The sequence below is a fragment of the Orbicella faveolata genome, unplaced genomic scaffold (assembly GCF_042242905.1).
Source record: "Orbicella faveolata isolate gen_17 unplaced genomic scaffold, um_ofav_v1 contig_25, whole genome shotgun sequence".
NCBI classification, from domain to species: domain Eukaryota; kingdom Metazoa; phylum Cnidaria; class Anthozoa; order Scleractinia; family Merulinidae; genus Orbicella; species Orbicella faveolata.
The window spans coordinates 325,049-340,529 of NW_028301553.1; the positions used below are offsets into that span (position 1 = coordinate 325,049).

Consider the following 15,481-nt stretch of genomic DNA (forward strand, 5'->3'; position numbering starts at 1 on the left):
TGTCCATTTGACTGCAAACCAAGGCAATCAGGAGTCAGTTTAGAGTCCCCGGAACTGGAAAATATTCTCCAAGTTCCAGGAAATGGCGCCAAAGTTGATGAAAATTACGATGCGCGTAACGGGCTCTCGGTTATTCTTTCAGTCTTAAATTTAAGTAGGGCTATATTGCGGCACTGAAGCTCGAAGGTGAGCGTTCAGAATGTTTTGCTGTGTTCATTAAATTGCAAAGCAAGGTCATCGGGAGTTAGTTTAGCGTCCCCGGGACTTTAAATTATTCGCCAACTTGCGGGAAATCGAGCAAAAGTGGCCCAAAATCACGATGCGCGTAAGGCGGTCTCGGCTACTCTTTCAGTCTTAAAATTAAGGAGGGCTATATTTCGACCTAGAAGCTCGAGACCGCGCGTGCGCTAATTTTACCTGTGTCCATTTCACTGACATCTTAGGCCATCCGGAGTTAGTTTAGAGTCCTTGGGACTGGAAAATATTTCCCAAATTCTGGCAGATCGAGCCAAAGTTGCTCAAAATCACGATGCGCGTAAGGCGGTCTCGGCTACTCTTTCAGTCTTAAATTGAAGTGGGGCTATATTTCGGCCCAGAAGCTCGAAAGTGAACGTTCAAAAAGTTGTGCTTTGTCCATTTCACTGCAAACCGAGGAAATCAGGAGATAGTTTAGAGTCCCCGGTACCGGAAAATATCCCCCATTTCCAGGGAAATCGTGCCAAAGTTGGTCAAAATCACGATGCGCGTAAGGTGGTCCCGGTTACTCTTTCATTCTTAAAGTGAACTGGGGCAATATTTCCCCCCAGAAGCTCGAAAGTGAGCGTTCAAAAAGTTGTGCTGTGTCCATTTGACTCCAGAGCAAGGCCATCAGGAGTTACTTTAGAGTCCGCGGGACTGGAAAATATCCCCCAAGTTCCGGGAAATCGAGCCGAAGTTGGTCAAAATTACGATGGGCGTAAGGCGGTCTCGGCTACTCTTTCAGTCTTAAAGTGAAGTGGAGCTATATTTCGGCTCAGAAGCTCAAAAGTGAGCGTTCAAAAAGTTTTGCTGTGTCCATTTTACTGCAGACCAAGGACGTCGGGGCTCAGTTTAGAGTCCGCGGGACTGGAAAATATCCCCCAAGTTGCAGGAAATTTAACCGAAGTTGGTCAAAATCACGACGCGCGTACGGCGGTCTCGGCTACTCTTTCAGTCTTTAAGTGAATTGGGGCAATATTTCGGCCCAGAAGCTCGAAACCAAGTGTTTAAAAAGTTTTGCTGTGTCCATTTCACTGCAAAACAAGGCCATCACGACTTAGTTTAGCCTCAAAGGAACTGGAAATATCCCCCAAGTTACGGGAAATCCACCCGAAGTTAGTCAAAATCACCATGCGCTTAAAGTGCCCCTAACCCCAAACTTTTTTTTAGCCGTCTGAAAAATTCTTTTGTTGCTGATCACATTGATGAAAAAATTATAGTCGTACGATTTTTGCTCGATTTTCTGCGAATTTTTAAAGTTCGCAAAATACGCGCCATTTTGGTTCACCGCCGAGTTTTAAGGAGATTGGGTCGAGTTTGGTCTATGACGTCAACCGGGGAAGCCATTTCGGGTGTTCTAGAGACGCTGAGTGAGCAGCAGAGGGAATATTTTTCTACAATGCCCGATAGATGTGTTGCTGCGAATTGCAGTAATGTCGCAGATCCTGCGAAACGAATCTTTGTGCACAACATACCTTTCTTTGGTGATTCTCGACCCGAGGCGATCAAACGACGAAAGAAATGGGTCGACTTTGTCAAAGCCAAACGAGCCAAATGGGAACCAACAAAGCACTCTGCAGTGTGTTCAGTGCACTTTAAGCCGGACGACTACATCTTTCAGTACACCTTGGTGCCAGAGCTAGCCAAGCCCTCCGTGCCCAGGCTAAAAAGAGACGAGATCGGAGTTGTTGTCTTTCCGACGATTCACGCGATCGATGTGGATACATCTTTACCCCAAAGCGGAAGGGCCAAAAGAAAGGTGTGAATATTTCTCCTTGTGCCGCCAGAACGAAACTTGTTTTATTTTTGCCATATGTTTCTATGCTTTACGCTGTTCGTCGGTTATTTCTTAAAGGTTCTACGAGATGCTCTAACAGAAGCATCTCGTAGTACGTCGTCGATAGAAAGTAGCGCAAAACCTTCTGAGCATATGGGAGAGGAAGCGAGCACGGAGGAGATGCCAGAAGATGTAACTGAGGAGTTGCAAGAAGTTTATAATGATGTACGGACCGAGAACCCAGAGGACTTGAATGATTTCAGTTGTGCAAGCTGTCTTGCCTTGAAAGGAGACAACAGGAAGCTGAGAAATCAGGTTAAGTCACTGCAGTGCAAATTGAAGGAGAGAAGAAAGAATCTGAGAAAGACTCGAACTCAAGGTGTGTATTCAGGTAAAATTTAGACGTGCGTTTTTTCATTGGAAAGATAAGAGCTAATTGGAAATAATGATGTGCATACTTTTGATTCAATCAGAAAAAAAAGTCGTTGAGCAGCAAATGGCTGCCGAAGAAACCGTTTTGAGTGAAGATTCAGATGGGCCACACAGTGACCATGAGGAGGAGTGTGCTGAGTTAGATGAAGGTGACAATGGCACAGAGTATGAAGACGAAACAGGCACTACAACCGAAACAGAGACGGAGACTGAGGAAGAAATTGAAAACAGTAATAGGTGAGCACTAGGATACTCAGAACTATGTGTCTTCAAAAAAAGAACAATTTTTGAAACTGAGCACTGTACCTACTAATCTACTCTTTCAGACATAAGCTTAACTTAGCTTTATAGTACGTGAAAAACTTACACTGCATTAACTATTGGGGGTCAATTTATTTTTATTTATTTTACATTGTTTATACCCACTGTGCAATTTTCACATTTGTAGTATCAATGATATATACCTGCATGATCATGTCTGTTTTGTCTACAGGTTATCAGTTGCTGGTACAAATTTGAGGACAGAACCTAAACACATTGTGTTTCTCAGCCAATTGTTGCTTCTGTTTCAATTCTGTCATGTCTGCAAGACAGAAAATCCAGAGCTGGAGGCCAAGCAAGTTGGAACAGAGGCTGTCATTACCACCAGCTGTTCCAACCCCAAATGCCCTAAACAGGTGAATACCTGGCATAGTCAGCCTTCAATGCCAAATTCACAGATACCGGCTGGAAATTTCCTCCTTTGTATGGCTGTTCTTCTGGCTGGAAGTTCTGCCACAAAAGTGTTCCAAGTCTTCAAGCATATGGGCCTTTGCTGTGTTTCACTTAACACATTCTTCAAATACCAACGGGTTAGTGCTGAACATATTAGATAGACATATATTACACTGAAACCAGTTGAAGCTAATCAAACAACTACAAGTACCTACACAAGGGGGAAATAAGCAGGCATGTAACAAAGTTCAGCTGTGCAACCTCTGGTAAACTCTGGGTCCACTATCCTCTCAGCAACCACTGACCATAGCTAATTGCTACTAATGGCTGAGTACTCTGCTAATCGCTGCATCTACAAGTGTTGCCTGTTGTTCTAATATTGCATTGTGTGGTTCTAGAAAATATCTATACTCCCTCCCACAGAAAGATTGGAATTTCCTGGGGGGGGATGGGAGGTTCTATGAGACCAAAAAATTTAAAGAAACGTATGACTTTTAACTGGAATTTCCAGAGGGGTAGGGAGAGGTATAGATATTTTCTGGAACTACGCATTCCTTTATATGATTATTTTTGTATTTTTGTTATAGGGCAAATTGTTTCCAACAATATTGATGTACTGGGAAAGCTATCAAGCCAAGTTGCTAGCCAAAGTGAAAGCTGTCCAAGAAGGGGTCTCCATTGCTGGTGATGGCAGACATGATAGCATGGGGCATAGTGCAAAGTTTGGTGCATATACCATGTTCTGCTGCACTATCCCCATGATCATACACTTTGTTCTTATACAGGTACCATACATTTTTGCAATTTTAATGCTTTCTTTCAGATGAGAGAGGTGTCTTAGATGAAAAGCCCTTCAGAGAAAGTCCATGTCTATTGACCTGTCTCAGTTCATTATCGGCCTTCCCTCAGTCTTCTTTATTAGCCCTAAAAACTTATCCAGAATCCTGATTAATGCCTATAGTTCTCAATTTCGCTAACATGTACTTTCATATAAAAGGTTACTTATTTGTTATACTAATGGGACTTACTTTGCTTTATTTAGTTGCTATTTTAAAACCCATAGTAAGAATTACAAACTGACTAAGAAGCAATATATTAGATTGCTATAAAAATGACAATTTGAACCAGTTGACTACTTGTTTTTGCACATGTAGGTCATTGCCAGTGCTAAACGTTATTATTGATTTACCTACTTTCAATATTGCAGAGAAACCAGGCAGGAAGTAGTCCCGCAATGGAGTTTATGGCGTTCAAGAAATGCATCAACTTCCTCCTTGCTTATGGAATAATAATAAAATGTTTTATCTCAGACCGCCATGTTAGCATTGCGTCACACATGAAGAAGGTGTTAACTGAAATAACACATTACTTCGACATTTGGCACTTGAAGAAAAGTAAGAGCTAGGTTCAAGTTGAGTCAGAAAGAAATTATCAATCTATTGATTACTTGCACAGGGTTTTAGAAATTGACATAATTGGGAATGTCTTTCACGTTGTCAGTGATATATATGTATATACAGATAGATAATTATGTACTTAACAAAAGTATGCCTGTACATACATATCATGTATATGATTGTGCTAAGAAGCATTCCCATTTGCTGGCAGGTGGCTCACTATTTGCCTTTTTTTGTATATTCAGTTCATCCAGTATGTTTTATGCTCTTGGTCTTATTGAAGTATTACTTATGTTGCTTGGTCAGTTCTTATATTTTGTTGCTTTTTTTTGTCAGAAATCAGGAAAGTGTTGAGCAAAATTTCGAAAGAAAAAGGCTGTGAAGCACTATGTGATTGGATTAAGCCTTGTGAAAATCACCTATACTGGAGTGCGGCATCTACACATAGTGGCAATGGACTGGTTATCTATGCGAAATTTAAGGCATTCCTGAGCCATATTGTAAATAAGCATTCCTCACTGCCTGATGCTCTCTTCAACAAATGTGCCCATGGAATAATAAGTCCAAGAAAGTGGCTTAGTGTTGGTAAGAGTGGTTTAAGTTTTCATCTTTTTACCAGGGGTACATGGTCCCAAAATTTGTCTCAAATGTAATACACGACCCCTCAATCATGTAGTGCTTAAATGATAATTGTGTTTTACATAAACGATTGTACTTTACTTTACTTACCAGTGATATGTCACAAAATGTAAATGTACAGCTTATTTATTTATTAATAATTTTATTCGCACCTTATTTATATCTTTTTCTCAGGTTCTATTGTATATGAGAAGCTTTGCTCTGCTCTGACCAACAATAGTCTAGTGAGAGGAATTAAACAGGCCTCTCCATTTGCACAGACAAGCTGTCTTGAGGGATTTCACTCACTTTTAAACCAGTTTGCCCCGAAGATGATAGCTTATTCCTATGTTGGGATGTACTGCAGGTATTCATCATCATTTTGCGTACGACTTGATATCTACACATGTAGATATGCTGTTAGTAAAAAGAAAAAGCCACTGCAGTCCTAAACTCTGCTAATATTTCCATATTTTGCCTTCTTAGGCATATCCTGGCTATAGTTCACTTCAATTTTAACCTCCAAAGAGAGGTTAAAAAGAGAGATGGTGTGGAGCAGGTAAAGGTGTCTTACCCCAAGTTCAAAAATGGGGAAGCCACTGTGCGCAATGCAAGAATTGTACAGAATTTTGGTAAGCAATATTTCTATATACCATCTCTTCTAGTTAGTGCAGTTATATGTGTGTCATTTTTGTCCAGATGATATTTTTTATCTTGATGAATTAGCTTTTTCCATTGCACATGTTACATGTAAACATGTACATGTAATTTGTTGACAGTGATTGTTGTCTCCTTGATGATTCATGTTGGAAATATGCTTGGTGACTTACTTTTTTGTAGATTATGTGGAGGAAATTTTTCAGACTTATCTGAAGACCAGTAAAGACGATTTAGACGATGCTGCCAGCAGGCTTAGAAGAATGACCCCGGCTCCTATGAACACGATGTTGGAAAAACAACCTAGAGGAGAGGCTATTAAAAAAAGGGACAAGAGAATGAGTCTGGTTGTTGCTGATGTCCCTCCCACAACTCCTGGTACTTGTTGCATGCTCATTTTTCCTTTTAACAATGTGAATTACACATTTTTAAACTGTTATTAGTTTTGCTGAGACAAGAATCAAACAATTTTGAAAGGTAGACACTGTGTAAAATTAGTTCTCTTTGCTACTACATCACATGTAGCTCATGCACCCTAATGCCAAATGGCATGACATTTTGCAATATATTTCTGTTGGTTTATTTATTTCTGTCTCAGTGTCTCAAGCAACTGCAAGCACCACTAAAAAGACAGCACCAAGAAGGCCTGCCAAGTCAAATGCAGACAGCACTGCACCTTCAAGAAGGCCCAAAAAAAGGTCAAATGCAGACAGCACTGCAGCTTCAGGCATACCTGCAAAAAAGGCCCTTACGAACAAGGCTTCATCCACCAAAAAGACAAAAAAAGGGTCTAATGCTAGCAGAAAAAGACAAAAAAAATAATTGTATATTGCATTTGTTATTGACTTTTCAAACTTTGTGTGTTATTTGCTTTGAAGTTTTTTATATTAAAAGTACAACAATAAGGCTAAATGCCACAAAAAGTGTTTAGTGTTTTAAATATAAATAATTAAATAAATACAACATTCGAGAAAATATACAATTAGCATAAAGTATAATTGGAGGGAAGAATGCAAAAAAAACAAACAAAACAAAACAGGGAGTGGTTCATCAAAGACACAGCATTCTAATTCTCTTCATCAAGGTCAAAGCCAGTGAATTTTTCTTCCTCTGAAGTTGGAAATTCTTTTCTGATCTTCATATATGCACATGCTGGAAGAGGAATTCTTTTTTTGCCAAGAAAACCATAGACCAGGCGACAGAATTCCCTGTATGCAATGCTACGGAGGTAACTGTGGACAAGAGGTAACGGAAATAAGCAAAATGCATGTATTTTGCCAAAATTAAATATATATATATATATATCAGTACATCCCTCAATCGGTGAACTTAGTTTTGTAAATTATGAAAAAGCCCGGGATCTGCTAGAGTGGTTTCAGCAATTTCATGGCAATTATTGGTTTTATTATACAAAAACCAATGAAATACCGGGTGAGCTTTCGCGGAAAAAGCATACCTCCACAGGTGAACAAGATCACTGTTGCTATGGTTACGTAATAACTGGTGCCTTTTGCAGCGAAAGTGAACTGGGTTGACTTTTTATTAGTGGTTATCTAATAAATATTCTTCAACACTCGAAGAGAATTTTCGTATCTCCGCGCGGCTATGTAATATCCTGTATTTCTGTAAAGTTTTATCGATCCCCAAGCCACTAAGACACATTCTTGTACAACTGCGGCCCTCCTGCCTCAGAAGGTTCACGAACGAGTTTCAAAACAAGTGGATAAATTAAAGCGAAACTTACCGTTCTTCCGAACCGGTTTCTCTGTATCTTTCTCTCGATTTCGTTCGAAATCGGTCAGCTGCCATGCGAAGACTCCACTTTTCAAGACACACAGGTTTGAAGCCAGGATGCGCAGTTATGCATTGGAGTGTCAAATCAGGTTGTATGTCTCGTTGAACGAGATCGCTGTTTAAGGCCTCTTCGCACCCTTCTAGTTCTTTACAACAGTAGCACTCGCTTAAGTTCTGTAGTAGCTGTCGATCACAGTTTCCACAAGAACACCTTTGGAAAGGAGAGATTCGGCATAAAAATTTAATTCGGCTTACTGTGCAACGAAGGTCTGATTTTATAGCGACATACCAGGAATCCACTCGTGTTGTCCCATTGAGTCTTTTCTCCAACATTCGCTCAAGTTGTTCGTTCTCCTTTTGCTCCTTTTCATACTCTTTCAACCATTCCTCACCTGCTATCGGTTCATCCGTATCAGCCAGGTCATAGCTGTCCAGACTTTCTTCACTTTTATTTGACGTAACTTCCAAATCGCCATCTTCCTCTTCCATTTCATACTCTGGGAGAGAACAGACATCAGAGTCCTCGGACTCGACCGAATAATCGGAATCTATGTTGTCGGATGCCATTTCTTAATGCATATAAATGATTTCGGTGACTGCGAGTCACAATAAGGAGATTTAAGGTCGGAATTTTCAGATGAAACCCAGCTGATCGCACGATCGTCTCAAACACTAGGAACTTGGCTTCCCCCGCTGACGTCACAGCTACATTAGGCCCAGATCTCCTTTCGCGCGGCCGTGAACCAGAAGATCGCAAGTTTCAACCTTCATAGATACGCGAGGATTTGATCGATTACCTTAATTTTTTTTTTAATCTTCACCAAATAATGTATTCTCTTTGAAAAGCAGTAGAAAACATTTGGGGTTAGGGGCACTTTAAGGGGGTCTCGGCTTCTCTTTCAGTCTTAAGGTAAAGTGGGCTTAGATTTAACTCCAGAAGCTCGAAAGTAAGGCTTCAAAAATTTTTGTTTCTATTTCACTCACATCTTAGACAATCAGGAGTGAGTTTAGAGACTTTGGGACTGGAAAATATCTCCCAAGTTTCGCCAGATCGAGCCGAAGATCCTCAAAATCACAATGCGCGTAACGCGCTCCAGGCTACTCTTTCAGTCTTAAAAAGAAGTATGGCTATATTTCGGCCAGCAAGCTCGAAAGTGCGCGTTCAAAAAGTGCTCCTGTGTCCATTTCACTGGAAACCAAGGCCATCAGCAATCAGTTTAGAGTCCCCGGGACTGGAAAATATCCCCCTATTTCCGGGAAATCGAGCCGAAGTATCCCAAGATCACTTTGCGCGTAAGGCGGTCTTGGTTCCTCTTTCAGTCTTAAAGTCAAGTAGGGCTATATTTCGAGCCATAAGCTCGAAAGTGAGCGTTCAAAAAGTTTTGCTGTGTCCATTTAACTGCAAACTAAGGCCATCGGAAGTTAGTTTAGCTTCCCCGGGAATTGAAAATATTCGCCAACTTCCGGGAAATCGAGCCGAAGTTGGTCAGAATTACGATGCGCGTAAGGCGGTTTCGGCTACTCTTTCAGTCTTAAAGTGAAGTAGGGCTATATTTCGGCCGAGAAGCTCGAAAGTGAGCGTTCAAAAAATGTGCTGTGTCCATTTCACTGGAAAACAAGGCCATCAGGACTTAGTTTAGCGTCCAAGGGACTGGAAAATGTTCCCCAAGTTCCGGGAGATCCACCCGAAGTTTGTCAAAATCACAACGCGCTGAAGGTGGTCTCGGTTACTCTTTAAGTCTTTAAGTAAAGTGGGGCTTTATTTCGGCCAGGAAGCTGGAAGGTGAGCGTTCAAAAAGTTTTGCTGTGTCCATTTCACTGCAGACCAAGCCCATGAGGAGTTAGTTTAGAGCTCCTGGGACTGGAAAATATCCCCGAAGTTCCGGAATATCCACCGGAAGTTTGTCAAACTCACGATGCGAGCAAGGCGGTCTCGGCTACTCTTTCAGTCTTAAGTGAAGTGGGGCTATATTTCGGCCCAGAATCTCGAAAGTGTGCGTTCAAAAAGTTGTGCTGTGTCCATTTCAATGCAAACCAAGGCCATCAGGAGTTAGTTTAGAGTCCCCGGGACTGGAACATATCACCCAAGTCCCGGGAATTGGAGCCGAAGTTGATCAAATTCATGATGCGCGTAACGTGGTCTCGGCTACTGTTTCAGTCTTAAAGTCAAGTGTGCTTATATTTCGGCCCACAAGCTAGAAAGTGAGCGTTCAAAAAGTTTTGCTGTGTCCGTTTCACTTCAAAACAAGGCCATCAGGACTTAGTTTAGGGTCCCCGGGACTGGAAAATATTCCCGAAGTGCCGGGAAAGCGAGCCGAAGTTGATCAAAATCACGATGCGCGAAATGCGGTCTCGGCTACTGTTTCAGTCTTAAAGTAAAGTGTGGCTATATTTCGGCCCACAAGCTCGAAAGTGAGCGTTCAAAAAGTTTTGCTGTGTCCATTTCAATGCAAAGCAAGGCGATCAGGAGTTAGTTTAGGGTCCCCAGGACTGGAAAATATCCCGCAAGTTCCGAGAAATCGATCCGAAAATGGTCAAAATCACGATGCGCGTAATGCGATCTCGGCTACTCTTTCAGTCTTAAAGTGAAGTGGGGCTATATTTCGGCCAAGAAGCTCCAAAGTGGGCGTTCAAAAATTTATGCTGTGCGCATTTCAGTGCAAACCAAGGCCATCCGGAGTTAGTTTAGAGTCCCCCGGACTGGAAAATATCCCAAAAGTTGCGTGAAGTCGAGCTGAACTTGGTGTAACTCACGATGCGCGTGAGGCGGTCTCGGCTACTATTTCAGTCTGAAAGTGAAGTGGGATTCTATTTCGGCCCAGAAGCTACAAAGAGAGTGTTCAAAAAGCTTTCCTTTGTCCATTTAACTGAAAACCAAGGCCATCAGGAGTTAGCTTAGAGCCCGCGGAAATGGAATATATCCCCGAAGTTCCGGGAAATCGACCCGAAGTTGGTCAAAATCACGATTTGCGCAAGACGGTCTCGGCTACTCTTTCTGTCATAAAGTAAAGTGGGGCTATATTTCGGTCCAGAAGCTCGAGAGTGAGCGTTCAAAAAGTTTCGCTGTGTCCATTTCACTGAAAACCAAGACAATCAGGAGTTAGTTTAGAGTCCCCGAGACTGGAAAATATCCCCCAAGTTCGGGAAAATCGAGCCGAAGTTGGTAAAAATCACGGTGCGCTTAAGGCGATGTCGGCTACTCCTTCAGTCTTAAAGTGAAGTGGGGCTTTATTTCGGCCCACAAGCTCAAAGCTAAAAAAAAATTACTGTCTATTTCACTGCAAACCAAGGCTATCAGTAGTTAGTTTAGAGTCCCCGGGAGTGGAATGTATTTCCCAAGTTCCCAAAAATCGAGAAGACGTTGGTCAAAATCACGATGCGCGTAAGACGGTCTCGGCTACTCTTTCAGTCTTAAAGTGAAGTGGGGCTATATTTCGGCCCAGAAGCTCAAAAGTGAGCGTTCAAAAAGTTTTGCTGTATCCATTTCAATGCAAACCAAGGCCATCAGGGGTTACTTAAGAGTCCTCGGGACTGGAAAATATCCCCCAAGTTCCGGTAAATCGAGCCGAAGTTGGTCAAAATCACGATGTGCGTAAGGTGGTCTCGGCTACTCTTTCAGTCTTAAAGTGAAGTGGGGCTATATTTCGGCCCAGAAGCTCGAAAGTGAATGTTTAAAAAGTTTTGCTCTGTCACTTTCAGTGCAAACCAAGGCCATCAGAAGTTAGTTTAGAGTCCCCGGGACTGGAGAATATCCCCCAAGTCCCGCGAAATTCAGCCGAACTTGATGAAATTCACGATGCGGGTAACATGGTCTCGGCTACTGTGTCAGTCCTAAAGTGTAGTGTGGCTATATTTCGGCCCACAAGCTAGAAAGTGAGCGTTCAAAAAGTTTTGTTGTGTCCATTTGACTTCAAAACAAGGCCATCAGGACTTAGTTTAGCGTCCAAGGGACTGCAAAATATCCCCCAAGTTCCGGGAAATCCATTGGAAGTTCGTCAAAATTACGGTGCGCGTAAGGCGGTCTCATCTACTCTTTCAGTCTTAAAGTAAAGTGGGGCTATATTTCTGCCCAGAAGCTCCAAAGTTATGCTCTGTCCATTTCACTGAAAACCAAGGCCTTCAGGAGTTTCTGTAGAGTCCCTTTGACTGGAATATATCCCCCAAGTTTCGGGAAATAAACGCGAAATTGCTGAAAATCACGATTCGCTCAAGACGGTCTCGCCTACTCTTTCAGTCTTAAAGTAAAATGGGGCTCTATTTCGGCACAGAAGCTCGAGAGTGAGCGTTCAAAAACTTTCGCTGTGTCCATTTCACTGCAAACCAATACAAGCAGGAGTTAGTTGAGAGTCCCCGGGACTGGAAAATATCCCCCAATTTCCGGAAAATCAACCCGAAGTTTGTCAAAATCACGATGCACGTAAGGCGGTCTCGGCCACTCTTTCAGTGTTAAAGTAATGGGGGTCTATATTTTGGCCCAGAAGCTCGAAATTGAGCGTTCAAAAACTTTTGCTGGGTCCATTTCACTGCAAACCAAGGCCATCAGGCATTAGTTTAGAGTCCTCAGAACTGGAATATATCCCCTTAGTCTCGGCAAATCGAGCCGAAGTTGCTCAAAATCACGATGCACGTAAGGCGGTCTCGGCTACTCTTTCAGTGTTAAAGTAATGGGGGGGCTATATTTTGGCCCAGAAGCTCGACATTGAGCGTTCAAAACGTTTTCCTGGGTCTATTTTACTGCAAACCAAGGCCATCAGGAATTAGTTTAGAGTCCTCAGAACTGGAATATATCCCCTTAGTTCCGGCAAATCGAGCCGAAGTTGCTCAAAATCACGATGCACGTAAGGCGGTCTCGGCTACTCTTTCAGTCTTCAAGTGAAGTGGGGTTTTATTTCGGTCCAGAAGCTCGAAAGTATGCGTTCAAACACTTTTTCTGTTTCCGTTTCACTGCAAACCAAGACCAGCACGAGTTAGTTTAGAGTCCCCGGGACTGCAAAATATTTCGCAAGTTCCGGGAAATCGAGCCGAAGTTGATCAAAATCACGATGCGCGAAACGTGGTCTCGGCTACTGTTTGAGTCTTAAAGTGAAGTATGGCTATATTTCGGCCCACAACCTCGAAAGTGAGCCTTCAAAAAGCTTTGCTGTGTCCATTTCACTGCAAAACAAGGCCATCGGCACCTAGTTTAGCGTCCAAGGGACTGGAAAATATCCCCCAAGTTCCGTGAAATCCACCCGAAGTTTGTCAAAATCACGATGCGCGTAAGGCGGTCTCGGCTACTTTTTCAGTATTAAAGTAAAGTGGGCTATATTTCGGCCCAGAAGCTTGAAGGTGAGCGTTCAAAGAGTTTTGCTGTCTCCATTTCACTGCAAACCAAGGCCATCAAGAGTTAGTTTAGAGTCCCTGGGACTGGAAAATATCCCCCAAGTTCCGGAATATCGATCCGAAGTTGGTCAAAATCACGATGCGCGCACGCCGGTCTCGGCTACTCTTTAAGTCGTAAGTGATGTGGGACTATATTTCGGCCTAAAAGCTCGAAAGTGTTCGTTCAAAAACTTGTGCTGTGTGAATTTCACTGCAAACCATGGTCATCAGGAGTTAGTTTAGAGTCCCCGGGACTGGAAAATATTCTCCAAGTTCCAGGAAAGCGAGCAGAAGTTGCTCAAAATCACGATGCGCGTAACGCGGTCTCGGCTACTGTTTCAGTCTTAAAGTGAAGTGTGGCTATATTTAGGCCCACAAGCTCGAAAGTGAGCGTTCAAAAAGTTTTGCTGTGTCCATTTCACTGCAAACCAAGGCAATCAGCAGTTTGTTTAGAGTCCCCGGAACTGGAAAATATTCTCCAAGCTCCAGGAAATGGTGCCGAAGTTGATGAAAATTACGATGCGCGTAACGGGCTCTCCGTAATTCTTTCAGTCTTAAATTTAAGTAGGGCTATATTGCGGCACTGAAGCTCGAAGGTGAGCGTTCAGAATGTTTTGCTGTGTTCATTAAACTGCAAACCAAGGTCATCGGGAGTTAGTTTAGCGTCCCCGGGACTTTAAATTATTCGCCAACTTGCGGGAAATCGAGCAAAAGTGGCCCAAAATCACGATGCGCGTGAGCCGGGCTCGGCTACTCTTTCAGTCTTAAAATTAAGGGGGGCAATATTTCGACCTAGAAGCTCGAGACCGGGCGTGCGCTAATTTTACCTGTGTCCATTTCACTGACATCTTAGGCCATCAGGAGTTAGTTTAGAGTCCTTGGGACTGGAAAATATTTCCCAAATTCTGGCAGATCGAGCCAAAGATGCTCAAAATCACGATACGCGTAAGGCGGTCTCGGCTACTCTTTCAGTCTTAAAATGAAGGGGGGCTATATTTCGACCTAGAAGCTCGAGACCGTACGTGCGCTAATTTTACCTGTGTCCATTTCACTGACATCTTAGGCCATCAGAAGTTAGTTTAGAGTCCTTGGGACTGGAAAATATTTCCCAAATTCTGGCAGATCGAGCCAAAGTTGCTCAAAATCACGATGCGCGTAAGGCGGTCTCGGCTACTCTTTCAGTCTTAAAATGAAGTGGGGCTGTATTTCGCCCGAGAAGCTCAACACCGAGAGTTCGCTCCTTTTGCCTGTGTAGATATCACTGAAAACTAAGTTCATCAGGAGTTAACATAGAGTCCTCGGGACTGGAAAATATTCCCCGAATTCCGGCAAATCGAGCCAAAGATGCTGAAAATCACGATGCACCTAAGGCGGTCTTGGCTACTCGTTTACTCCGAAAATGAAGTGGGGCTATATTTCGGTTCTACAAGCTCGACACCGAGCGTGCTCTCCTTTTACCTGTGTCCATTTCACTAAGAACTAAGTCCATCAGGAGATAGTTTAGAATCCTCGAGACTGGAAGCTATCCTCCAAGTTTCGGCAAATTGAGCCATACTTTCTTAAAATTACGATAGGCGTACGGCAGTTTCGTTTACTCTTTCAGTCTTAAAATGAACTGGGGCTACATTTCGGCCTAGAAGCTCGACACCGAGCGTGCGCTCCTGTTACCTGTGATCATTTTACTGAAAAGTAAGGCCATCAAGAGTTAGGGTAGAGTCCCCGGGACTGGAAAATATCCCCCAAGTTTTGGCATATCGAGCCATAGTGGCTAAAACTTTCGATGCGCTTAAGGCGGTTCCGTGCACACTTAAAATAAAGTGGGGCTATATTTCGGCCTACAACCTGGAAACCGAGGGTGCGCTCCTTTTACCTGTGTCCATTTCACTAAAAACCAAGGCATTCAGGAGTTAGTTTAGAGCTTCCGGGACTGGAAAATGTCCCCCAAGTCCCAGGAAATCAAGCCGAAGTTCGACAAAATTACCATACGCGTAAGGCGGTCCCGGCTACTCTTTCAGTCTTAAAGTGAAGTGGGGCTATATTTCGGCCCAGAAGCTCGAAAGTAAACGTTCAAAAAGTTTGGCTGTGTCCATTTTACTGAAAACCAAGGCCATCAGGAATTAGTTTAGAGTGCCCGGGACTGGCAATTATCTCCCAAGGTCCGGGAAATCGAGCCCAAGTAGCCCAAAATCAAGATGCGCGTAAGGCGGTCTCGGCTAGTCTTTCAGTCTTAAGGTGAAGTAGGGCTATGCTTCGGCCCAGAAGCTCAAAAGTGAGCGTTCAAAAAGTTGTGCTGTGTCCATTTCACTGGAAACCGAGGAAATCAGGATTTAGTTTAGAGTCCCCGGTACCGGAAAATATCCCCCATTTCCAGGGAAATCGAGCCAAAGTTGGTCAAAATCACGATGCGCGTAAGACGATCCCGGTTACTCTTTCATTCCTAACGTCAACTGGGGCAATATTTCCCCCCAGAAGCTCGAAAGTGAGCGTTCAAAAA

The 15,481-nt window shown here is 43.0% G+C and overlaps 2 protein-coding genes across 2 annotated transcripts; one reads left to right on the forward strand and one right to left on the reverse strand.

Annotated features, from left to right (window-relative positions):
• The first annotated feature begins 1,386 nt into the window (after positions 1-1,386).
• Positions 1,387-6,755, forward strand: LOC149108528 (uncharacterized). The gene is made up of 11 exons (XM_089294158.1): positions 1,387-1,996; positions 2,093-2,393; positions 2,488-2,683; positions 2,940-3,297; positions 3,748-3,945; positions 4,368-4,554; positions 4,894-5,142; positions 5,371-5,542; positions 5,662-5,807; positions 6,016-6,210; positions 6,431-6,755. The coding sequence occupies exons 1-11, from the start codon at positions 1,562-1,564 to the stop codon at positions 6,652-6,654; spliced, it is 2,661 nt and encodes an 886-aa protein (XP_089150284.1). The 5' UTR covers positions 1,387-1,561; the 3' UTR covers positions 6,655-6,755.
• A 66-nt stretch (positions 6,756-6,821) lies between these two features.
• Positions 6,822-8,418, reverse strand: LOC149108529 (uncharacterized). Its single transcript, XM_089294157.1, has 3 exons — positions 7,916-8,418; positions 7,577-7,837; positions 6,822-7,064 (listed from the first exon to the last, which is right to left on the reverse strand). The coding sequence occupies exons 1-3, from the start codon at positions 8,191-8,193 to the stop codon at positions 6,899-6,901; spliced, it is 705 nt and encodes a 234-aa protein (XP_089150283.1). The 5' UTR covers positions 8,194-8,418; the 3' UTR covers positions 6,822-6,898.
• Positions 8,419-15,481: the final 7,063 nt, after the last annotated feature.

Bases quoted from the DNA above. Each gene is read 5' to 3' on its own strand.
- LOC149108528 (XM_089294158.1), top strand. From the start codon at position 1,562: ATGACGTCAACCGGGGAAGCCATTTCGGGTGTTCTAGAGACGCTGAGT. The intron at 1,997-2,092 runs GTGTGAATATTT...TATTTCTTAAAG, and splicing joins GCGGAAGGGCCAAAAGAAAG to GTTCTACGAGATGCTCTAAC. The intron at 5,143-5,370 runs GTAAGAGTGGTT...TCTTTTTCTCAG, and splicing joins AAGAAAGTGGCTTAGTGTTG to GTTCTATTGTATATGAGAAG.
- LOC149108529 (XM_089294157.1), bottom strand. From the start codon at position 8,193: ATGGCATCCGACAACATAGATTCCGATTATTCGGTCGAGTCCGAGGAC. The intron at 7,838-7,915 runs GTATGTCGCTAT...TCCTTTCCAAAG, and splicing joins ACAACACGAGTGGATTCCTG to GTGTTCTTGTGGAAACTGTG. The intron at 7,065-7,576 runs GTAAGTTTCGCT...TCTTGTCCACAG, and splicing joins GAAACCGGTTCGGAAGAACG to TTACCTCCGTAGCATTGCAT.